This window comes from Oncorhynchus masou, chromosome 12 (assembly GCF_036934945.1).
Source record: "Oncorhynchus masou masou isolate Uvic2021 chromosome 12, UVic_Omas_1.1, whole genome shotgun sequence".
NCBI lineage: Eukaryota > Metazoa > Chordata > Actinopteri > Salmoniformes > Salmonidae > Oncorhynchus > Oncorhynchus masou.
This window is the reverse complement of record NC_088223.1, coordinates 10,908,048-10,935,939: the sequence shown is the minus strand read 5'-3', so window position 1 is coordinate 10,935,939 and position 27,892 is coordinate 10,908,048. Positions and strand designations below refer to the sequence as shown.

At 46.2% G+C, this 27,892-nt stretch overlaps 1 protein-coding gene across 1 annotated transcript in view; it reads left to right on the top strand.

The window, feature by feature from the left end:
- Positions 1-16,387: 16,387 nt before the first annotated feature.
- Positions 16,388-27,892, top strand: part of LOC135549534 (actin-binding protein WASF2-like) — a 16,783-nt gene continuing 5,278 nt past the window's right edge. The window contains exons 1-3 of the mRNA XM_064979562.1: positions 16,388-16,538; positions 16,745-16,879; positions 19,955-20,108. Of these exons, the coding sequence (XP_064835634.1) occupies positions 16,406-16,538; positions 16,745-16,879; positions 19,955-20,108 (422 nt within the window). The 5' untranslated portion in view covers positions 16,388-16,405. The remainder of the gene's footprint in view (positions 16,539-16,744; positions 16,880-19,954; positions 20,109-27,892) is intronic.

Genomic DNA, 27,892 nt, shown 5'->3' with positions numbered 1-27,892 from the left:
AGCCCCGTCGATGTTAATGGGGCCCTGTTCGGCCCTTTTCCTGTAGGGCACGATCAGCTCCTTTGTCTTGCTCACATTGAGGAAGAGGGGTTGTTGTCCTGGCACCACACTGGTCTCTGACCTCCCTATTGGCTGTCTCATCGTTGTCGGTGATCAAGCCTGCCACCATTTTGTTGTCAGCAAACTTCATGATGGTGTTGGAGTCGTGCTTGGTCTCGCAGTTGTGGGTGAACAAGGAGTAGAGGAGGGGACTAAGCACACACGCCTGAGAGGGCCCTGTGTTGAGGGTCAGAGTGGCAGATGTGTTTTTGCCTACCCTTACCACCTGAGGGTGACCCATCAGGAAGTCCAGGATCCAGGTGCAGAGGGAGGTGTTTAGTCCCAGGGTTCTTAGTTTAGTGATGAACTTTGAGGACACTATGGTGTTGAACATTGAACTGTAGTCAATTAACAGCATTCTCTCATAGGTGTTCCTTTTGTCCAGGTGGGAAAGGGCAGTGTGGAGTGCGATAGAGATAGCGTCATCTGTGGATCTGTTGGGGCGGTATGTGAATTGGAGTGGGTCTAGGGTTTATGGGATGATGGCGTTGATGTGAGCCATGACCAGCCTTTCTATGCACTTCCTGCCTGCAGACGTGATTACAGCTACGGGTCGGTAGTCATTTAGGCAGGTCACCTTCGCTTTCTTGGGCACTTGAACTATGGTGGTCTGCTTGAAACATGTAGGTATTACGGACTCGGTCAGGGAGAGGTTGAAAATGTCAGTGAAGACACTTGCCAGTTGGTCCGTGCTCGGAGTACACGTCCTGGTAATCCGTCTGGCCCCGCGGCCTTATAAATGTTAACCTGTTTAAAAGGTCTCGCTCACATCGTTTATCGGAAGGCGTGATCACATGCATACTTCAGTGTTGCTTGCCTCAAAGTGAGCATATTGTTACATTTCAGTGCAGCCTTTGATGTTACTGATCATACATTGTTATTAAATAAACTCACATACTATGACTTTACATCACCTGATAGTCTAAACAAGGAGTTACAGTCAGTATCAGAATGGGTGATTAATAATAGATTGGTCTTAAATACATCGACAACTAAAAGCGTTGTGATTGGTTGAAAACATTCTCTAAGACCTAAACCTCCACTGTAGTTGTGTATAAAGGGTGTGACCATTCAACAAGTTCAGGAAGCTAAACTCCAAGGTATAACATTATATAGTCAATTATCATGGTCAAGTCATATTGACTAAGTTGTTGTGAAGATAGGGAGGGGTCTGTCTGTTATAAAAAGATGCTCTGTGTTTTTGAAACAAAAATCTACTGTACTAGTTGTTCAGACTCTGGTCTTGTCTCATCTTGATTACTGTCCAGTAATATGGTAAAGTGCAACAAAGAAAGACCTAACGAAGGTGGAGCTGACTCAGAACAGAGTAGCACACCTTGCCTGTCATCTACAACATGCATGTCAGTCTGTCCTGGTTGAGGGTTGAAGAGAGATTAACTGCTTCTCTTCTCGTTTTTATTACCGTGATTAAAATTCCAGATTGTCTGTATAATAAAATAATATTCAGCTCAGACACCCATACATACCCCACATGACATGTCACCAGGGGTCTCTTCAGACACCCATACATACCCCACATGACATGTCACCAGGGGTCTCTTCAGACACCCATACATACCCCACATGACATGTGATCATGGGTCTCTTCAGACACACATACATACCCCACATGACATGTCACCAGGGGTCTCTTCAGACACCCATACATACCCCACATGACATGTCACCAGGGGTCTCTTCAGACACCCATACATACCCCACATGACATGTCACCAGGGGTCTCTTCAGACACCCATACATACCCCACATGACATGTCACCAGGGGTCTCTTCAGACACCCATACATACCCCACATGACATGTGATCATGGGTCTCTTCAGACACACATACATACCCCACATGACATGTCACCAGGGGTCTCTTCAGACACCCATACATACCCCACATGACATGTCACCAGGGGTCTCTTCAGACACCCATACATACCCCACAGGACATGTCACCAGGGGTCTCTTCAGACACACATACATACCCCACAAGACATGTCACCAGGGGTCTCTTCAGACACACATACATACCCCACAAGACATGTCACCAGGGGTCTCTTCAGACACCCATACATACCCCACAATACATGTCACCAGGGGTCTCTTCAGACACCCATACATACCCCACAAGACATGTCATCAGGGGTCTCTTCACAGTCCCCAAGTCCAAAGTGAATTCACGGTAACGCACAGTATTATACAGAGCCATGATTGCGTGGAACTTCCATCTCCAATTACTCAAGCGAACAGCAAAAGTGCCTTTAACCTGTCTCCTCCTCTTCATCTACACTGATTGAAGTGGATTTAACAATGGACATCAACAAGGGATCATAGCCTATGTCACGGAAAGAGCAGGTTTTCCTAATGTTTTGTACACTCAATGTATATGTGAACCAAATATATCACTACCATCATTATACAATATCATAACATCACTGACATGCTCCCTCCCTAAACGATTTAATAATATAAAGCAGTATCTCTCTCTCTCTCACGCTCTCTCTCTGATGAGAGTAATACAGGGTTCCTCATCCACAGACTTGACCCCAGTGGTCACCATGGTGACAGGGCCAGCGGTGGTTACCGTAACCATGGTAACAATGTTCCGGAGGGTTCCGACAATTCTGGGTATCGGGTCCCAGACGCTCAAGGACATCATGGAGACTCTGGGACATCACATGGCAACACACACGTCACTCACACATCAACACGGTAACACATACAGTAAATCACTCTCATACACAACAGATATACACATGTAACATGCACAATACTCACAGACGGGCTGCTCACTCTCGTTTCCATGACAACAGGACTGAGAGCTGACCCTGGCTGCCATAGCAACAGTTAATCGTACCACTGCTGTAGTTACAAACTGCAACCACTGGAGGGAGGAAAACACACACTTTCCTTCTTTCTTCCTCCCAAATCGATCTGAAGAGAGGTAGATATATATAGATACTGTAGATAGGTAGATAGATATAGATACTGTAGATAGGTAGATAGATATAGATACTGTAGATTGGTAGATAGATATAGATACTGTAGATTGGTAGATAGATATAGATACTGTAGATAGGTAGATATATAGATTTATATACATACTGTAGATAAATATACATACTGTAGATAGATGTAGATACTGTAGATTGGTAGATAGCTATAGATACTGTAGATTGGTAGATAGCTATAGATACTCTAGATAGGTAGATAGGTCTAGATACTGTAGATCAAATCAAATTTATTTATATAGCCCTTCTTACATCAGTTGATATCTCAAAGTGCTGATATCTCAAAGTGCTGTACAGAAAGATAGATAGGTATAGATACTGTAGATAGGTATTTAGATATATATTCTTTAGATAGGTAGATAGATAGATATTCTGTAGATAGGTATATAGATATAAATTCTGTAGATACATAGATATATTAGATAATATAGATAGGTATATAGATATATTCTTTAGATACTGTAGATAGATATCGATACTGTAGATAGGTGTATATATATATTCTATAGATAGGTGTATATATACAGTGGGGCAAAAAAGTATTTAGTCAGCCAACAATTGTGCAAGTTCTCCCACTTAAAAAGACGAGAGAGGCCTGCAATTTTCATCATAGGTACACTTCAACTATGACAGACAAAATTTGAAAAAAAATCCAGACAATCACATTGTAGGATTTTTAATGAATTTATTTGCAAATTATGGTGGAAAATAAGTATTTGGTCACCTACAAACAAGCAAGATTTCTGGCTCTCACAGACCTGTAACTTCTTCTTTAAGAAGCTTCTCTGTCCTCCACTCGTTACCTGTATTAATGGCACCTGTTTGAACTTGTTATCAGTATAAAATACACCTGTCCACAACTTCAAACAGTCACACTCCAAACTCCACTATGGCCAAGACCAAAGAGCTGTCAAAGGACACCAGAAACAAAATTGTAGACCTGCACCAGGCTGGGAAGACTGAATCTGCAATAGGTAAGCAGCTTGGTTTGAAGAAATCAACTGTGGGAGCAATTATTAGGAAATGGAAGACATACAAGACCACTGATAATCTCCCTCGATCTGGGGCTCCACGCAAGATCTCACCTCGTGGGGTCAAAATTATCACAAGAACGGTAAGCAAAAATCCCAGAACCACACGGGAGGACCTAGTGAATCACCTGCAGAGAGCTGGGACCAAAGTAACAAAGCCTACCGTCAGAACTTTTTGGTAAAAACTCAACTCGTTGTGTTTGGAGGACAAAGAATGCTGAGTTGCATCCAAAGAACACCATACCTACTAGGAAGCATGGGGGTGGAAACATCATGCTTTGGGGCTGTTTTTCTGCAAAGGGACCAGGACGACTGATCCGTGTAAAGGACAGAATGAATGGGGCCATGTATCGTGAGATTTTGAGTGAGAACCTCCTTCCATCAGCAAGGGCATTGAAGATGAAACGTGGCTGGGTCTTTCAGCATGACAATGATCCCAAACACACCGCCCGGGCAACGAAGGAGTGGCTTCGTAAGAACCATTTCAAGGTCCTGGAGTGGCCTAGCCAGTCTCCAGATCTCAACCCCATAGAAAATCTTTGGAGGGAGTTGAAAGTCCGTGTTGCCCAGCAACAGCCCCAAAACATCACTGTTCTAGAGGAGATCTGCATGGAGGAATGGGCCAAAATACCAGCAACAGTGTGTGAAAACCTTGTGAAGACTTACAGAAAACGTTTGACCTCTGTCATTGCCAACAAAGGGTATTTAACAAAGTATTGAGATAAACTTATTGACCAAATACTTATTTTCCACCATAATTTGCAAATCAATTCATTAAAAATCCTACAATGTGATTTTCTGGATTTTTTTTCTCATTTTGTCTGTCATAGTTGAAGTGTACCTATGATGAAAATTACAGGCCTCTCTCATCTTTTTAAGTGGGAGAACTTGCACAATTGGTGGCTGACTAAATACTTTTTGCCCCACTGTAACTACTGGAGATGTAAGTGTAGAGAGAGAGAGAGAGAGATACATTATATACTCTAATGGAACATAGACGGCACACTAACGGAACACTTGTCTCCTTTTCACCGTTTTGCTGCTATTTAATGATGTAAACTAAAGTGTGTCGTCAGCAGTGATGTATACAAACACACATGGGTTGTGACCCTTGAAAAATGCACTTATTGCACAAATTTAGACTTTTTGTCTCCGTTTCTGCCAGGTGGACTTTCTGTATGCTGACCTGCTGAGTTCAGGGTTGAGTGGAGTGCTGAGTGGAGCGTTCTGCAGAACTGGGCGGCGCTCTGAACTCTGGGGCGCGTCCATCACCTGGTTGCCACGGTGCACCTCCAGTGGGTTGGCTTTGAGGTTGGTGGAGCAGAGGCTGAGTTGCTCCGCTATTGGTTCAGCGTTCTAGAGGGGCTCCAGGACGCTGGGTTTTGACTGGCCCATAGCTCTCCAGGGCAAAGCGTCCTAGTGTTAACACGGAGCTGGGTTAACACTAGGCCTATACACTGAGACACACACAAACACAGAGAAACACACAGACACACACTCTCTCAGCCTGTCTCTCTCTCTCTCAGCCTGTCTCTGTCTCAGCCTCTCTAGCTCTCTCAGCCTGTCTCTCTCTCTCTCTCTCTCTCTCTCTCTCTCTCTCTCTCTCTCTCTCAGCCTGTCTGTCTCTCAGCCTGTCTCTCTCTCTCTCTCTCTCTCTCAGCCTGTCTCTCTCTCTCTCTCTCAGCCTGTCTGTCTCTCAGCCTGTCTCTCTCTCTCTCTCTCTCCCTCTCCCTCCCTCTCTCTCTCTCTCAGCCTGTCTGTCGGTCAGTCAGTATATTCCACTGCAGTGTTTGTCCCATGTTGGTGAAAAAATAAATATACACCAGTGTTTCCCAGTCTGACGGTCAGGAGTCAAGACCTGGGTACTTTTAGTGGGTTGCAACCAGAACCACTCCTTACTGGGTCAGCGTTTTAGATTATGACTAGAGACATTGTTCAGTTAACCTGAAGGGTCACTAGAACATGGTGAAGGTTTAGGCGGGTTCCAAACCTAAAATCTCTTTCAAAGCCTCCCTGCAGCCCAATAAAACAATCTGGGCAGAGGACACAACAATGGTTTTGGAACCAGCCAGCCACTGCCTAGAGATTAGCCAGCCACTGCCTAGAGATTAGCCAGCCACTGCCTAGAGATTAGCCAGCCACTGCCTAGAGATTAGCCAGCCACTGCCTAGAGATTAGCCAGCCACTGCCTAGATATTAGCCAGCCACTGCCGAGAGATTAGCCAGCCACTGCCTAGAGATTAGCCAGCCACTGCCTATAGATTAGCCAGCCACTGCCTAGAGATTAGCCAGCCACTGCCTAGAGATTAGCCAGCCACTGCCTAGAGATTAGCCAGCCACTGCCTATAGATTAGCCAGCCACTGCCTAGAGATTAGCCAGCCACTGCCTATAGATTAGCCAGCCACTGCCTAGAGATTAGCCAGCCACTGCCTATAGATTAGCCAGCCACTGCCTAGAGATTAGCCAGCCACTGCCTAGAGATTAGCCAGCCACTGCCTAGAGATTAGCCAGCCACTGCCTATAGATTAGCCAGCCACTGCCTAGAGATTAGCCAGCCACTGCCTAGAGATTAGCCAGCCACTGCCTAGAGATTAGCCAGCCACTGCCTAGAGATTAGCCAGCCACTGCCTAGAGATTAGCCTGCCTAATCTGTTAACCTAGAACCAGCTAGGCAATACTGACTGGTGTAGTTTAGCCCTGAGCACACAACATGTCAACCATTGTTGAACGTTAATAAAGTATTCTACTCTTTTCTGGGACTTCTCAGTGCAGACCGGGGATCAAAGCCAATCTTTCATTCAAACACTCACTTTAGTCACCTTAGCTTTATTAATCAATACGATTTTATGTAGATTACCTTCAAAACATTTTTATAATCTATTTATTGTGAGTTGATTATTAAAATGGTCTTTTACTATGTGAAAATGACAGTAGTAGCCTAGTGGTTAGAGCATTGGACTAGTAACCGAAAGATTGCAAGTTCAAATCCCCGAGCTGACAAGGTACAAAATCTGTCGTTCTGCCCCTGAACAGGCAGTTAACCCACTGTTCCTAGGCTGTCATTGAAAATAAGAATTTGTTCTTAACTGACTTGCCTAGTAAAATAAAGGTAAAATAAAATTATGTGAGGTTAATGTTCCTCTAAACTGCGGCCGTGCGCAGGAATACAGCTTCCCCTTTGCCACACATATTAGCCTTTTATTTATTTATTTATAATGGTCGGTAATCTGTTTGTTTACTTGGCTTTTGAAGACCTTAGAAAGGCATGGTAGGATAGATATAGGTCTGTAGCCTGCGCAGAGAAACACGAGATTGAACTTCACTCAACTTTATAGAGTTTTCTCCCGTTAGTTAACACTATCAACGGTTCCCTTGACTGTGGGAATTGTGATCGATTCCACGTAAATATTAGCCACTTTCAATGCAACATACCCGAAACAAAACTAACTATGCAAGACTTAGTATGCAAAACTAACTGTGCAAGAGATTTTGTTTTAGGCAGAGTGCATGGATTCTAATTGCAATGGGCGCGTTTGAGCGGATCGCTTTGTCAGATGGTCACCGCCTTTCAAAATGTGTTGCATTATGGGCCCCAAAAAAATTGTCCGACTTGTGCCTACATGTCGACTGCATGAACTTTACAAAAATGATCAAAAGGTCATGAAGTTTTGACTGCTGTTGCTCTTCGCCAGCTTCATCCAGCAGCCATCGCCTGCATTGTGGGAGAATCTTGGCACCCCCTCACTCCTTGACTTTCATCTAGTCGGTTGCTTTAACCTTGCCACTCAAACGCGACCATTGACAGACACAACTCAGGCTCCTACTCTATACTTAGACAGGCCAAACCAATCTGAGCTGCAGAAGGCCTATACTATATGCAAATTGGTCATTGCCATATATGGATCTGTGCCATTCACTTTGAACTAGACTGTGGGCGCGTTCGAGCGGATCCCTTTTTGTCAAGTCGGTGACCATCGTCAAAGTGTGTTGCATTATGGGGATAAAAATTGTCTGACGTGTGCCTACATGTCAACTCTCAGTCTGTTGAGATTTGTGCCCAGGCGAGGACGAGCGATGACATTTACTGGGCCGGCGGATCAAGAGGGGAGTGAGACCTGTCAATAGACCTGCAGCATTAGGAAGGATCGTTGATCTCTGTGGCAGACTCATCTGATGAGAATCCGGAGGCTCCGCTCCCAAAGTGTGCAAGTTGAGATTTCAATTCTCTTGCTTTGAATTTCTGACAGTGAGCGCAAGAACTGCTGGCCTGTGCAGCCACTTGAGCATGTTCAACTCCCAGGCAAAGAACGCAAAGTGTGTGCTCATCTGAGGCTGGGAGCTGTTTTTCACACTTGTTGACATGGGTGGAACGACATTCGTGTACTGCACTGAATCAGTGTGCAGAGAACGGATTTTCACATAAGAGAAGTCTGTTCCAAGAAAAATGTAAACAAAAAGAATAGCTTTCTGTTTCGATGTGTCACGGTGTATGCTTCGATTGCCTCCGTATCAGCTTTGGATGCTTTGAGAGAAAGTTATACTGACCTTGGCTCCGACCCGTCGTGCTTCAGGGTCAAGAATCCCGCCTAAAGAAGTATCAAGATCCGGGCTCGAAACGGCCGTCTACATGAAGCTATCCGACTGGCACAGTCAAGTGTGTCAGTCTTGGCATTGATGGACTCGGTTAAGCAAGGACAGGTCGTTTACAGCACTGCTGAGATTTGCGATCACAGCATAACTCCAAGCGAGGGAGTGGTAATGATGGATCAATGGGCTGGTGTGGCAATCAAGCAGGGCCTGGCACGACACCATGGGTCAACAAGCTAACTAGCTACGGTAGCTATTTTTGGCTAACTTAGCTAGCTAACTTCTGAGGTAACGGAATAGACCCGAAGCTAACTAGCTAGCGTGCTAGCAAACAGAGATGGAAATGCCCCTAAAAGCTATACATGTAGCTAGCATGGTCAAGCACAATAACTAAGTAGGTTAGAGACTAATCAACTACTCACGGCACTTCCTTGAGTCATTGAAGAATTGTAATTTCATAAGAAAGTAATCCGAAGGGGGTTTTACTAGCATTCTCGTAATGTAAAACACATATAAGTGAGAGTGAAGAAAAGACAGTGTGTCACGACACACCGCCTTCTATAGCGACTGGTCATGTGGGTACAGTAAGGGTGTGACATGACTGTAAACATCTTTGATATTAAGCATCTCAATCACATGGCGTGAAGGGGAAGCATGTTCCCATAGGATGTTTGGCGACCCGTTACAAAAACAAAAGAGAACTTGATTTAGCTCGTTACTATCTATAAGGGCATAAGCGTTAGAATATCTATCTTCAATAGCTGAAGCCAAATTGTATAATATATTTATAGGAGCTGATCCGCCGTCAGTATTGTGGAATAATTCTAATGTTAAAGAAAGATTTGAATGGAGAAAGCTGATCCGAGACTCACTAAGCGAACGTTCTCTCAGCACGGTGATGTTTTGAGAAACCTATGTTACATCTTCGGCCGTTGTAAGAAAGAACTATTTTGGGGTGCGTTCAGTTCGTTTGAACGTTTGCCAGTGTTGGGGAAGCTACTCTACTCTTTTGGGGTGCGTTCAGTTCGTTTGAACGTTTGCCAGTGTTGGGGAAGCTACTCTACTCTTTTGGGGTGCGTTCAGTTCGTTTGAACGTTTGCCAGTGTTGGGGAAGCTACTCTACTCTTTTGGGGTGCGTTCAGTTCGTTTGAACGTTTGCCAGTGTTGGGGAAGCTACTCTACTCTTTTGGGGTGCGTTCAGTTCGTTTGAACGTTTGTCAGTGTTGGGGAAGCTACTCTACTCTTTTGGGGTGCGTTCAGTTCGTTTGAACGTTTGTCAGTGTTGGGGAAGCTACTCTACTCTTTTGGGGTGCGCTCAGTTCGTTTGAACGTTTGCCAGTGTTGGGGAAGCTTCTCTACTCTTTTGGGGTGCGTTCAGTTCGATTGAACGTTTGTCAGTGTTGGGGAAGCTACTCTACTCTTTTGGGTGCGCTCAGTTCGTTTGAACGTTTGCCAGTGTTGGGGAAGCTACTCTACTCTTTTGGGGTGCGTTCAGTTCGTTTGAACGTTTGCCAGTGTTGGGGAAGCTACTCTACTCTTTTGGGGTGCGTTCAGTTCGTTTGAACGTTTGTCAGTGTTGGGGAAGCTACTCTACTCTTTTGGGGTGCGTTCAGTTCGTTTGAACATTTGTCAGTGTTGGGGAAGCTACTCTACTCTTTTGGGTGCGCTCAGTTCGTTTGAACGTTTGCCAGTGTTGGGGAAGCTTCTCTACTCTTTTGGGGTGCGTTCAGTTTGTTTGAACGTTTGTCAGTGTTGGGGAAGCTACTCTACTCTTTTGGGTGCGCTCAGTTCGTTTGAACGTTTGCCAGTGTTGGGGAAGCTTCTCTACTCTTTTGGGGTGCGTTCAGTTTGTTTGAACGTTTGCCAGTGTTGGGGAAGCTACTCTACTCTTTTGGGGTGCGCTCAGTTCGTTTGAACGTTTGCCAGTGTTTGGGAAGCTACTCTACTCTTTTGGGGTGCGTTCAGTTCGTTTGAACGTTTGCCAGTGTTGGGGAAGCTACTCTACTCTTTTGGGGTGCGTTCAGTTCGTTTGAACGTTTGTCAGTGTTGGGGAAGCTACTCTACTCTTTTGGGTGCGCTCAGTTCGTTTGAACGTTTGCCAGTGTTGGGGAAGCTTCTCTACTCTTTTGGGGTGCGTTCAGTTCGTTTGAACGTTTGTCAGTGTTGGGGAAGCTACTCTACTCTTTTGGGGTGCGTTCAGTTCATTTGAACGTTTGTCAGTGTTGGGGAAGCTACTCTACTCTTTTGGGGTGCGTTCAGTTCATTTGAACGTTTGTCAGTGTTGGGGAAGCTTCTCTACTCTTTTGGGGTGCGTTCAGTTCGTTTGAACGTTTGCCAGTGTTGGGGAAGCTACTCTACTCTTTTGGGGTGCGTTCAGTTCGTTTGAACATTTGCCAGTGTTGGGGAAGCTACTCTACTCTTTTGGGGTGCGTTCAGTTCGTTTGAACGTTTGCCAGTGTTGGGGAAGCTACTCTACTCTTCTGGGGTGCGCTCAGTTCGTTTGAACGTTTGTCAGTGTTGGGGAAGCTACTCTACTCTTTTGGGGTGCGCTCAGTTCGTTTGAACGTTTGTCAGTGTTGGGGAAGCTACTCTACTCTTTTGGGTGCGCTCAGTTCGTTTGAACGTTTGCCAGTGTTGGGGAAGCTTCTCTACTCTTTTGGGGTGCGTTCAGTTCGTTTGAACGTTTGTCAGTGTTGGGGAAGCTACTCTACTCTTTTGGGGTGCGTTCAGTTCGTTTGAACGTTTGCCAGTGTTGGGGAAGCTACTCTACTCTTCTGGGGTGCGCTCTGTTCGTTTGAACGTTTGTCAGTGTTGGGGAAGCTACTCTACTCTTCTGGGGTGCGTTCAGTTCGTTTGAACGTTTGCCAGTGTTGGGGAAGCTACTCTGGAAATATGGTTTACCTAGCTACCAATTATTTCACACTACAAGAAATGAAGATACACTAAAGCTAACCTTAAGCTTAGTTAAAGTCACTTAGAAAAAGTAGTTCACTACATTCAAACTAAGTGAAAAATTATCAAAACTAAATCTGAAATATCATAGACTACAATCGCAACAGATCACAGTGTCAGATGTTAACAGAATGTGTAATTTAGCAGACTACATGTAACAGTATAACTTTAGACCGTCCCCTCGCCCATACCCGGGCCCCTCTGCACACATCAACAACAGTCACCCCTCGAAGCATCGTTACCCATCCCTCCACAAAAGCTGCGGCCCTTGCAGCGCAAGGGGAACCGCTACTTCAAGGTCTCAGAGCGAGTGACGTCACCGATTGAAACGCTATTTAGCACCACCGCTAACTAAGCTAGCCGTTTCACATCCGTTACATAAACACAACAAAAATGGAGAATTAGACAAAAGGTGTTTCAGGTGAGATTTAAACAGGTCTGATGCCTGAAAAAGAAAGTAAATTTGTGCCTACTTCACCCAAGAAGTGTGTAGTTCCAGTAGTTAGCTACACCACTACACAGGTAAAACATATTTGAATTTAGTTCAACTACCACCAAGCTGCTGAAAAATGTTATTCAAATGACTAAACTCAGCAAAAAAAAAGAAACGCCCCTTTTCTATTGTTCTATTGAATGTTTATATACTAAAGGCAGCCCTGAAATTTGCTCACTGCCAAAATGTTTGTTTTTCAGTTGGGTTGGAGGGGGGTTGATTATCTGACGACTCGTACAATGTGAAGACATTTATTGATTTAAAAGTTTTCGTATTTTAGAAGTGCAATATATAGTGATCTTCCATCACACTCGAACATTTCACAGATAGCATACTACACATGACGGTGACACGGTAGTTACAAACCTTTATAACCTCCTATTCCTTTATAATACCTTTATAACCTCCTATTCCTTTATAATACCTTTATAACCTCCTATTCTGTATAATAAGCTCTCAAAATGCCCGTCATTCCTGGGATGTGTTCTAAACAAAGACCGTGAAATGCATGAAAGAAGCCATCGATGACGTCACCCCATTGATTCCTATGAGAATGCTCAGCTTGTTAAAATGAGCAGGAAGTGTCTTTTCGGCGTGTCGCAATCTTGCGACATGGAGGAGTTTTGGAAACATTGTACGCACATTTTTAGCTACTCTAGGAAGTGACGTTGCAGGACTGCTCAGCGCTGCCTCCTCTCATGCAGTATCTCAAGTTGAAGGCCACCCGAGGTACTGCAGGCGTCCATTAGCAACTGAACTATACTTATAACTTTGTGTGTGACTTTAAAGTAATCGGTTCAACGACACACATCTGGTGAAATAAAAGCAATTATTGGTACCATTAACTGTATTCGAAAAAACATTTATATCCACGAATATTAAACACGAAGATCGCCATTTCTCCATTCCACTATAATGGGGGATCAATGCTGTTTTCGAAAAACAATGCCGGCAGTACTGCGTTCGGCCTTCAACTCAAAATGATCAATGGGAGGGGACAGTCTTTCTCCCCTGGTTCTAACCCGCTGAGAGCATACTCTGGAATGTGCGTTAATATCTCCACCCCTGCTACGCAAACTGCGGACAGATGTTTACGACTCGACTGGTGGAGTTACGTATAGTACTTCCAAATTGCCATGTCCTCGCGGATGACACAGATTGAGATTGAGAGGAACCAATCGGCGCCTGGAATGTCGAAGCCTTGTCCAATCAGAAGTTCACAAATTTGAGACCTCTCTTTGTGATCTCCTTAGTCCCTCTGTTTACAGTAAATCTTTCATTTTTGTTGCTGCCGAAAGACTCCGAAAAGTAGAAACAAGACTAATTTGACTGATTCTACATTTGGCCGTTTAACGGTAAGCGATCAGTGTTTATTTATCGCGTTTTTCTGAAGTTAATACGGAAGTATTGTTTTCTCCGACGATTTTCGGACATAATGAGGGGCGCTTTCAATTTTACTTCCTGCTAAACTGACAAGGCCGAGAGCCCAAGTTTCATGTCAACTTCCCTCGCCGTGACTATTGTAATGCAGTTTCTGGGTGTGTTGCTATGCTTAGGACTCAAAACAGGTCTCCTTTCAGATTAGTTTTTATGTTGAGAAATAAATGATTTGTCAGGTACAGAGTTGGGATAGGCTGTCTTGCTTGTGTCAGTGTAAAGTCATGACACACTGGCGCGCTCCATTGTCGCTACTCTGATGCAGCCAACTGTATGGTAGATAGTTTGGGCGATGGGACATCTGGCTTCATAACATTCTGTTTTAGTCAGCGAAGTTGTCTGTTTACGTCATACCCAAAGCTTGTAATCAACCTGTAAATATTAATCAAATGGGATAAATGAGCTTGCCTGTCAAGTGAAATGCACCAACCAAGAAGACCATAGTAGCTACTGTACCCTGCTAGACAGTTGTTTTAACTCCATAGAAGTGGTTTATAGTTTTTTAGAGTGCTGAGACAGCAAATGCACATGAGTGTTTACTGGAAAAGCCGAGGATAATTCACTTGGGCTGTGGTTGTTCTAATGGGAGTTGGTGTTGACTAGAGCGACCCCGTGTGGCTGCTGGGTACATTACAGTATTATGGTGCCGGGGTTGATTGAGTCGAGTTCCATTCATGTCCCTACCATCTATAAATGTGTGTGTGTTGATCCTCCACCACCAGTCCTCCATATTGTTTGCACTCCTCTCAGATGTATGCACATTGAAGGGGGTTAAGGGAAGAGGGGAAGGACCAGAATAGAACTAGGCTGTGGTTTTGGTTCTGCTTTAGTCGTCTGTCTGCTACTCAGTCACATGGTGCTTTATTGAACGGAATGAAACTTTTTTAAATTTTAAACGATGGATAGAAATAGAGCGTCTCTAATCTGCATCACAAAGACACATCCCTTTGTGTGACTTTTATTTCCCTCACCAACTTTAAACATCAGCTAACTGATCGCTACAGCTGTACATAGTCCATCTGTAAATAGCCCACCCAATCTACCTACCTCATCCCCATACTGTTTTTATTTGATTTACTTTTCTGCTCTTTTGCACACCAATATCTCTACTTGCAAAACATCATCTGCTCATTTATCACTCCAGTGTTAATCTGCTAAATTGTAATTATTCACTCCTATGGCCTATTTATTGCCTACCTCCTCATGCCTTTTGAACACACTGTATATAGACTTTCTTTTCTCTACTGTGTCATTGACTTGTCTGTGTTATTGTTTACTCCATGTGTAACTCTGTGTTGTTGTCTGTGCCACACTGCTATGCTTTATCTTGGCCAGGTCACAGTTGCAAATGAGAACTTGTTCTCAACTAGCCTACCTGGTTAAATAAAGGTGTTCTCAACTAGCCTACCTGGTTAAATAAAGGTGTTCTCAACTAGCCTACCTGGTTAAATAAAGGTGTTCTCAACTAGCCTACCTGGTTAAATAAAGGTGTTCTCAACTAGCCTACCTGGTTAAATAAAGGTGTTCTCAACTAGCCTACCTGGTTAAATAAAGGTGTTCTCAACTAGCCTACCTGGTTAAATAAAGGTGTTCTCAACTAGCCTACCTGGTTAAATAAAGGTGAAATAAAAATGTTTTTTTTTTTTTTTTTTTTTTTTTTTTAAATCCCACTGTGGGATGTCTGATCTAGAAAACACATTTCTAGTCTTCTCTATCTGACCAGTAAAGTCTTCTCTATCTGACGAGTAGTCTTCTCTATCTGACGAGTAGTCTTCTCTATCTGACGAGTAGTCTTCTCTATCTGACGAGTAGTCTTCTCTATCTGACGAGTAGTCTTCTCTATCAGACCAGTAGTCTTTTCTATCTGACCAGTAAAGTCTTCTCTATCAGACCAGTAAAGTCTTCTCTATCTGACCAGTAAAGTCTTCTCTATCTGACCAGTAAAGTCTTCTCTCTCAGACCAGTAAAGTCTTCTCTATCTGACCAGTAAAGTTTTCTCTATCTGACCAGTAAAGTCTTCTCTATCTGACCAGTAAAGTCTTCTCTATCTGACCAGTAAAGTCTTTTCTATCTGACCAGTAAAGTCTTCTCTATCTGACCAGTAAAGTCTTTTCTATCTGACCAGTAAAGTCTTCTCTATCTGACCAGTAAAGTCTTCTCTATCTGACCAGTAAAGTTTTCTCTATCTGACCAGTAAAGTTTTCTCTATCTGACCAGTAAAGTCTTCTCTCTCAGACCAGTAAAGTCTTCTCTATCAGACCAGTAGTCTTCTCTATCTGACCAGTAAAGTCTTCTCTCTCAGACCAGTAAAGTCTTCTCTCTCAGACCAGTAGTCTTCTCAATCAGACCAGTAGTCTTTTCTATCTGACCAGTAAAGTCTTCTCTATCAGACCAGTAAAGTCTTCTCTATCAGACCAGTAAAGTCTTCTCTATCTGACCAGTAGTCTTTTCTATCTGACCAGTAAAGTCTTCTCTCTCAGACCAGTAGTCTTTTCTATCAGACCAGTAAAGTCTTCTCTCTCAGACCAGTAAAGTCTTCTCTCTCAGACCAGTAAAGTCTTCTCTCTCAGACCAGTAAAGTCTTCTCTCTCAGACCAGTAAAGTCTTCTCTATCAGACCAGTAAAGTCTTCTCTATCAGACCAGTAAAGTCTTCTCTATCAGACCAGTAAAGTCTTCTCTATCAGACCAGTAAAGTCTTCTCTATCAGACCAGTCCGTCTCAGTCTTTCTCACATGCCCCCCTCGCTCCTCCTCCAGGGGAAGCCCCCCCCCCCCCTCCCGTCACAATGCCGTTGGTGACGAGGAACATCGAGCCTCGCCACGTGTGCCGCCAGGTGCTCCCCAGCGCCATCCGCAGTGAGCTGGAGTGTGTCACCAACATCAGCCTCGCCAACATCATACGGCAGCTAGGCAGCCTCAGTAAGTGTCTGTCTCTCTCTGTATGTGTGATGTGTGATGTGTGTGTGCGTGTGATGTGTGTGTGTGTGTGTGTGTGTGTGTGAGTTTATACCTAGGGAAATGCTTAATGCAATGAACTGTATGATGTGTATTGTAGTATGATTGTGTGTGTCTTGTTATGTCATCGTGTGTGTATGCAGGCTATAAATCTCCATTTGTTTGTTTAGGTAAGTATGCAGAGGATGTGTTTGGAGAGCTGTTTGTGCAGGCGGGGACGTTTGCTATCAGGGTGAACTCACTGGGTGAGAGAGTGGACCGTCTACAGGTCAAAGTCACCCAGCTCGACCCGAAAGAGGAGGAGGGTAAGAGACTGACATTATACACGGGATGTAAGATATGAGTGCATCGGTCTCCGTTTCAAATGATTAAGATATGAGTGCATCGGTCTCCGGTTCAAATGATTAAGATATGAGTGCATCGGTCTCCGGTTCAAATGATTAAGATATGAGTGCATCGGTCTCCGGTTCAAATGATTTAAGATATGAGTGCATTCATCTCCAGTTCAATGATTTAAGATATGAGTGCATCGGTCTCCGGTCCAAATGATTAAGATATGAGTGCATCGGTCTCCGGTCCAAATGATTAAGATATGAGTGCATCGCTCTCCGGTCCAAATGATTAAGATATGAGTGCATCGGTCTCCGGTCCAAATGATTAAGATATGAGTGCATCGCTCTCCGGTCCAAATGATTAAGATATGAGTGCATCGGTCTCCGGTTCAAATGATTTAAGATATGAGTGCATTCATCTCCAGTTCAATGATTTAAGATATGAGTGCATCGGTCTCCGGTCCAAATGATTAAGATATGAGTGCATCGGTCTCCGGTCCAAATGATTAAGATATTAGTGCATCGGTCTCCGGTCCAAATGATTAAGATATGAGTGCATCGCTCTCCGGTCCAAATGATTAAGATATGAGTGCATCGGTCTCCAGTTCAAATTATTAAGATATGAGTGCATCGGTCTCCGGTCCAAATGATTAAGATATGAGTGCATCGGTCTCCGGTCCAAATGATTAAGATATGAGTGCATCGGTCTCCGGTCCAAATGATTAAGATATGAGTGCATCGGTCTCCGGTCCAAATGATTAAGATATGAGTGCATCGGTCTCCGGTCCAAATGGTTAAGATATGAGTGCATCGGTCTCCGGTCCAAATGGTTAAGATATGAGTGCATCGGTCTCCGGTCCAAATGGTTAAGATATGAGTGCATCGGTCTCCGGTTCAAATGATTTAAGATATGAGTGCATTCATCTCCAGTTCAATGATTTAAGATATGAGTGCATCGGTCTCCGGTCCAAATGATTAAGATATGAGTGCATCGGTCTCCGGTCCAAATGATTAAGATATTAGTGCATCGGTCTCCGGTCCAAATGATTAAGATATGAGTGCATCGCTCTCCGGTCCAAATGATTAAGATATGAGTGCATCGGTCTCCAGTTCAAATTATTAAGATATGAGTGCATCGGTCTCCGGTCCAAATGGTTAAGATATGAGTGCATCGGTCTCCGGTCCAAATGATTAAGATATGAGTGCATCGGTCTCCGGTCCAAATGATTAAGATATGAGTGCATCGGTCTCCGGTCCAAATGGTTAAGATATGAGTGCATCGGTCTCCGGTCCAAATGGTTAAGATATGAGTGCATCAGTCTCCGGTCCAAATGATTAAGATATGAGTGCATCGGTCTCCGGTCCAAATGATTAAGATATGAGTGCATCGGTCTCCGGTCCAAATGGTTAAGATATGAGTGCATCGGTCTCCGGACCAAATGAGAGGGGAGGGGGGGTCCCGTGCCCAATTTCCCATAAGGCTAAGCTTAGGTGCCCACATACACTATAGACCTATTGATGGGTTCTGATTTCTTTTTTCTGAAATATACTTATTCATTTCACTGATGGTGAGAGGGTAATGTATAACGTTTACATTATGTCAGGATATGTCACTCACTGATGGTGAGAGGGTAATGTATAACGTTTACATTATGTCAGGATATGTTACTCACTGAGGGAGGGTAATGTATAACGTTTACATTATTTCAGGATATGTCACTCACTGATGGTGAGAGGGTAATGTATAACGTTTACATTATGTCAGGATATGTTACTCACTGAGGGAGGGTAATGTATAACGTTTACATTATGTCAGGATATGTCACTCACTGATGGTGAGAGGGTAATGTATAACGTTTACATTATGTCAGGATATGTTACTCACTGAGGGAGGGTAATGTATAACGTTTACATTATGTCAGGATATGGTGCTTACATACACTATAGATATACACACACACACCCCCCCCCCCAGCTCGGCGAGGCCCAGCTCATCAGCAGCAGATTTGGTTTATGATGGAAAATAAATGTGATTTTGCAACAAATGATTTTGCAACAAGTGCGTCGAATACTTTCGCATTGAACCGAATCGCATCGATTCGTCCCTCGAATCAAACCGAATCGCATCGATTCGTCCCTCTAATCAAACCGAATCGCATCGATTCGTCCCTCTAATCAAACCGAATCGCATCGATTCGTCCCTCTAATCAAACCGAATCGCATCGACTCGTCCCTCTAATCAAACCGAATCGCATCGATTCGTCCCTCTAATCAAACCGAATCGCATCGACTCGTCCCTCTAATCAAACCGAATCGCATCGATTTGTCCCTCTAATCAAACCGAATCGCATCGACTCGTTCCTCTAATCAAACCGAATCGCATCGATTCATCCCTCGAATCAAACCAAATCGCATCGATTCGTCCCTCGAATCAAACCGAATCGCATCGATTCGTCCCTCTAATCAAACTGAATCGCATCGATTCGTCCCTCTAATCAAACCGAATCGCATCGACTCGTCCCTCTAATCAAACCAAATCGCATCGACTCGTTCCTCTAATCAAACCGAATCGCATCGACTCGTTCCTCTAATCAAACCGAATCGCATCGTTCCTCTAATCAAACCGAATCGCATCGACTCGTCCCTCTAATCAAACCGAATCGCATCGACTCGTCCCTCTAATCAAACCGAATCGCATCGACTCGTCCCTCTAATCAAACTGAAACGTAGCGTATCGGAGTCCATGTATCTAGATATGTATCCTCCCGTCTTGAAATATGCACATCCCTCATTATAAACCACAGGGTGGTTTCCCAGACACAGTATAAGCAACTAAAAAACTATGGGGAATCTTAATTGATCTTAATTGATCTTAATTTTTCAGTTCCTAACTGGTACGACCCAGTAACCATAACAACAGCCCTGTGTTTAGTATTCAAGTCAGAATTCAGTAGATGTAATGCAACAGATACCGTTTGCTTCTGTCTCCAATACTAACCCTAACTCTCTCTGTGTCCTTCTCTATCTCCCTCAATCCATCTCTCCCAGTCTCCCTGCAGGCCATCACCCAGAAGAAAGCGTTTCATAGTAATCTGACTCAGGACCAGCAGTTATTCTGTCGACCCTCTTTACCACTGCCTGTACAGGAGACTTATCTGACCTGCAATCCTCCTCCACCACTCAACAACCTCAGCCAGTACAGGTACACACACACACACCTCAGCCAGTACAGGTACACACACACACACCTCAGCCAGTACAGGTACACACACACACACACCTCAGCCAGTACAGGTACACACACACACACCTCAGCCAGTACAGGTACACACACACACACCTCAGCCAGTACAGGTACACACACACACACCTCAGCCAGTACAGGTACACACACACACACCTCAGCCAGTACAGGTACACACACACACACCTCAGCCAGTACAGGTACACACACACCTCAGCCAGTACAGGTACACACACACACACCTCAGCCAGTACAGGTACACACACACACACCTCAGCCAGTACAGGTACACACACACACACCTCAGCCAGTACAGGTACACACACACACACCTCAGCCAGTACAGGTACACACACACACACCTCAGCCAGTACAGGTACACACACACACACCTCAGCCAGTACAGGTACACACACACCTCAGCCAGTACAGGCACACACACACCTCAGCCAGTACAGGTACACACACACACACACACACACACACACACACACACACACACACACACACACACACACACACACACACACACACACACACACACACACACACACACCTCAGTCAGTACAGGTACACACACACCTCAGTCAGTACAGGTACACACACACACACCTCAGTCAGTACAGGTACACACACACACACACACACCTCAGCCAGTACAGGTACACACACACACACACACCTCAGCCAGTACAGGTACACACACACACACACACACACACACACACACACACACACACACACACACACACCTCAGTCAGTACAGGTACACACACACACACACACCTCAGTCAGTACAGGTACACACACACACACACACACACCTCAGTCAGTACAGGTACACACACACACACACACACACCTCAGTCAGTACAGGTACACACACACCTCAGCCAGTACAGGTACACACACACACACACACACACACCTCAGCCAGTACAGGTACACACACACACACACACACACACACACACACACACACACACACACACACACACACACACACACACACACCTCAGTCAGTACAGGTACACACACACACACACACACACCTCAGTCAGTACAGGTACACACACACACACACACCTCAGACAGTACAGGTACACACACACACACACACACACACACCTCAGTCAGTACAGGTACACACACACACACACACACACACACACACCTCAGTCAGTACAGGTACACACACACACACACACACACACACCTCAGTCAGTACAGGTACACACACACACACACACACACACCTCAGTCAGTACAGGTACACACACACACACCTCAGTCAGTACAGGTACACACACACACACACACACCACAGTCAGTACAGGTACACACACACACACACACACACACCTCAGTCAGTACAGGTACACACACACACACACACACACACACCTCAGCCAGTACAGGTACACACACACACACACACACACACACACACACACACACACACACACACACACACACACACACACACACACACACACACACACACCTCAGCCAGTACAGGTACACACACACACACACCTCAGCCAGTACAGGTACACACACACACACACCTCAGCCAGTACAGGTACACACACACACACACCTCAGCCAGTACAGGTACACACACACACACACACACCTCAGCCAGTACAGGTACACACACACACACCTCAGCCAGTACAGGTACACACACACCTCAGCCAGTACAGGCACACACACACCTCAGTCAGTACAGGTACACACACACACACCTCAGTCAGTACAGGTACACACACACACACACACACACACCTCAGCCAGTACAGGTACACACACACACACACACACCTCAGCCAGTACAGGTACACACACACACACACACACACACACACACACACACACACACACACACACACACACACACACCTCAGTCAGTACAGGTACACACACACACACACACCTCAGTCAGTACAGGTACACACACACACACCTCAGTCAGTACAGGTACACACACACACACACACACACCTCAGTCAGTACAGGTACACACACACCTCAGCCAGTACAGGTACACACACACACACACACACCTCAGCCAGTACAGGTACACACACACACACACACACACACACACACACACACACACACACACACACACACACACACACCTCAGTCAGTACAGGTACACACACACACACACACACACACACACCTCAGTCAGTACAGGTACACACACACACACACACACACCTCAGTCAGTACAGGTACACACACACACACACACACACACACCTCAGTCAGTACAGGTACACACACACACACACACACACACACCTCAGTCAGTACAGGTACACACACACACACCTCAGTCAGTACAGGTACACACACACACACACACCACAGTCAGTACAGGTACACACACACACACACACACACACACACACACCTCAGTCAGTACAGGTACACACACACACACACACACACACACACCTCAGCCAGTACAGGTACACACACACACACACACACACACACACACACACACCTCAGCCAGTACAGACACACACACACACACACACACCTCAGCCAGTACAGACACACACACACACACACACACACCTCAGCCAGTACAGGTACACACACACACACACCTCAGCCAGTACAGGTACACACACACACACACCTCAGCCAGTACAGGTACACACACACACACACACACCTCAGCCAGTACAGGTACACACACACACACACACACCTCAGCCAGTACAGGTACACACACACACACACACACACACACACACACACACACACACACACCTCAGCCAGTACAGGTACACACACACACACACACACCTCAGCCAGTACAGGTACACACACACACACACACACACACACACACACACACACCTCAGTCAGTACAGGTACACACACACACACACACACACCTCAGTCAGTACAGGTACACACACACACACACACACACCTCAGTCAGTACAGGTACACACACACACACACACACACCTCAGTCAGTACAGGTACACACACACACACACACACACCTCAGTCAGTACAGGTACACACACACACACACACACACCTCAGTCAGTACAGGTACACACACACACACACACACACCTCAGTCAGTACAGGTACACACACACACACCTCAGTCAGTACAGGTACACACACACACACACACCACAGTCAGTACAGGTACACACACACACACACACACACACACACACACCTCAGACAGTACAGGTACACACACACACACACACACACACACACACACCTCAGCCAGTACAGGAACACACACACACACACACACACACACACACACACACACACACCACACACACCTCAGCCAGTACAGACACACACACACACACACACACACACCTCAGCCAGTACAGACACACACACACACACACACACCTCAGCCAGTACAGACACACACACACACACACACACCTCAGCCAGTACAGACACACACACACACACACACACACACACCTCAGCCAGTACAGGTACACACACACACACACACACCTCAGCCAGTACAGGTACACACACACACACACACACCTCAGCCAGTACAGGTACACACACACACACACACACACCTCAGCCAGTACAGGTACACACACACACACACACACCTCAGCCAGTACAGGTACACACACACACACACACACACACACACACACACACACACACACACACACCTCAGCCAGTACAGGTACACACACACACACACACACCTCAGCCAGTACAGGTACACACACACACACACACACACCTCAGCCAGTACAGGTACACACACACACACACACACACACACCTCAGCCAGTACAGGTCACACACACACACACACACCTCAGCCAGTACAGGTACACACACACACACACACCTCAGCCAGTACAGGTACACACACACACACACACCTCAGCCAGTACAGGTACACACACACACACACCTCAGCCAGTACAGGTACACACACACACACCTCAGCCAGTACAGGTACACACACACACACCTCAGCCAGTACAGGTACACACACACACACACACCTCAGCCAGTACAGGTACACACACACACACCTCAGCCAGTACAGGTACACACACACACACCTCAGCCAGTACAGGTACACACACACCTCAGCCAGTACAGGCACACACACACCTCAGCCAGTACAGGTACACACACACACACACACACACCTCAGCCAGTACAGGTACACACACACACACACCTCAGCCAGTACAGGTACACACACACACACACACACCTCAGCCAGTACAGGTACACACACACACACACACACCTCAGCCAGTACAGGTACACACACACACACACACACACACACACACACACACACACACCTCAGCCAGTACAGGTACACACACACACACACACACACACCTCAGCCAGTACAGGTACACACACACACACACACACACCTCAGCCAGTACAGGTACACACACACACACACACACACACACCTCAGCCAGTACAGGTACACACACACACACACACCTCAGCCAGTACAGGTACACACACACACACACACCTCAGCCAGTACAGGTACACACACACACACACACCTCAGCCAGTACAGGTACACACACACACACACCTCAGCCAGTACAGGTACACACACACACACCTCAGCCAGTACAGGTACACACACACACACACACACCTCAGCCAGTACAGGTACACACACACACACCTCAGCCAGTACAGGTACACACACACACACCTCAGCCAGTACAGGTACACACACACCTCAGCCAGTACAGGCACACACACACCTCAGCCAGTACAGGTACACACACACACACACACACACACACACACACACACACACACACACACACCTCAGTCAGTACAGGTACACACACACACCTCAGTCAGTACAGGTACACACACACACACCTCAGTCAGTACAGGTACACACACACCTCAGCCAGTACAGGTACACACACACACACACCTCAGCCAGTACAGGTACACACACACACACACACACACACACACACACACACACACACACACACACACACACACACACACACACACACACACACACACACACACACACACACACCTCAGTCAGTACAGGTACACACACACACACACACACACCTCAGTCAGTACAGGTACACACACACACACACACACACCTCAGTCAGTACAGGTACACACACACACACACACACACACACACCTCAGCCAGTACAGGTACACACACACACACACACACACACACACACACACACACCTCAGCCAGTACAGACACACACACACACACACACACCTCAGCCAGTACAGACACACACACACACACACACACCTCAGCCAGTACAGACACACACACACACACACCTCAGCCAGTACAGGTACACACACACACACACACCTCAGCCAGTACAGGTACACACACACACACACCTCAGCCAGTACAGGTACACACACACACACACACACCTCAGCCAGTACAGGTACACACACACACACACACACCACAGCCAGTACAGGTACACACACACACACACACACACACACACACACACACACACACACACACACACACACACACACACACACCTCAGCCAGTACAGGTACACACACACACACACACACCTCAGCCAGTACAGGTACACACACACACACACACACACCTCAGCCAGTACAGGTACACACACACACACACACACACACACCTCAGCCAGTACAGGTACACACACACACACACACCTCAGCCAGTACAGGTACACACACACACACACACCTCAGCCAGTACAGGTACACACACACACACCTCAGCCAGTACAGGTACACACACACACACCTCAGCCAGTACAGGTACACACACACACACCTCAGCCAGTACAGGTACACACACACACACACACCTCAGCCAGTACAGGTACACACACACACACCTCAGCCAGTACAGGTACACACACACACACCTCAGCCAGTACAGGTACACACACACCTCAGCCAGTACAGGCACACACACACCTCAGCCAGTACAGGTACACACACACACACACACACACACACACACACACACACACACACACACACACACACACACACACACACACCTCAGTCAGTACAGGTACACACACACACCTCAGTCAGTACAGGTACACACACACACACCTCAGTCAGTACAGGTACACACACACCTCAGCCAGTACAGGTACACACACACACACACCTCAGCCAGTACAGGTACACACACACACACACACACACACACACACACACACACACACACACACACACACACACACACACACACACACACACACACACACACACACACACACACCTCAGTCAGAACAGGTACACACACACACACACACACACCTCACACACTACAGGTACACACACACACACACACACACACCTCAGTCAGTACAGGTACACACACACACACACACACACCTCAGTCAGTACAGGTACACACACACACACACACACACACACCTCAGTCAGTACAGGTACACACACACACACACACACACCTCAGTCAGTACAGGTACACACACACACACACACACCTCAGTCAGTACAGGTACACACACACACACCTCAGTCAGTACAGGTACACACACACACACACACCACAGTCAGTACAGGTACACACACACACACACACACACACACACCTCAGTCAGTACAGGTACACACACACACACACACACACACACACCTCAGCCAGTACAGGTACACACACACACACACACACACACACACACACCTCAGCCAGTACAGGTACACACACACACACACACACACACACACACACACACACACACACACACACACACACACACACACACACACACACACACACACACACACACACACACACACACACACACACACACACACACACCTCAGCCAGTACAGGTACACACACACACACACCTCAGCCAGTACAGGTACACACACACACACACACACACCTCAGCCAGTACAGGTACACACACACACACACACACACACACACACACACACCTCAGCCAGTACAGGTACACACACACACACACACACACACACACACACACACACCTCAGCCAGTACAGGTACACACACACACACACACACCTCAGCCAGTACAGGTACACACACACACACACACACACCTCAGCCAGTACAGGTACACACACACACACACACACACCTCAGCCAGTACAGGTACACACACACACACACACACCTCAGCCAGTACAGGTACACACACACACACACACCTCAGCCAGTACAGGTACACACACACACACACACACACCTCAGCCAGTACAGGTACACACACACACACACACACACCTCAGCCAGTACAGGTACACACACACACACACACCTCAGTCAGTACAGGTACACACACACACACACACACACACACACCTCAGCCAGTACAGGTACACACACACACACACACACACCTCAGCCAGTACAGATACACACACACACACCTCAGCCAGTACAGGTACACACACACACACACACACACACCTCAGCCAGTACAGGTACACACACACACACACACCTCAGCCAGTACAGGTACACACACACACACACACACCTCAGCCAGTACAGGTACACACACACACACACACACACCTCAGCCAGTACAGGTACACACACACACACACCTCAGTCAGTACAGGTACACACACACACACACACACACACACACACACCTCAGCCAGTACAGGTACACACACACACACACACCTCAGCCA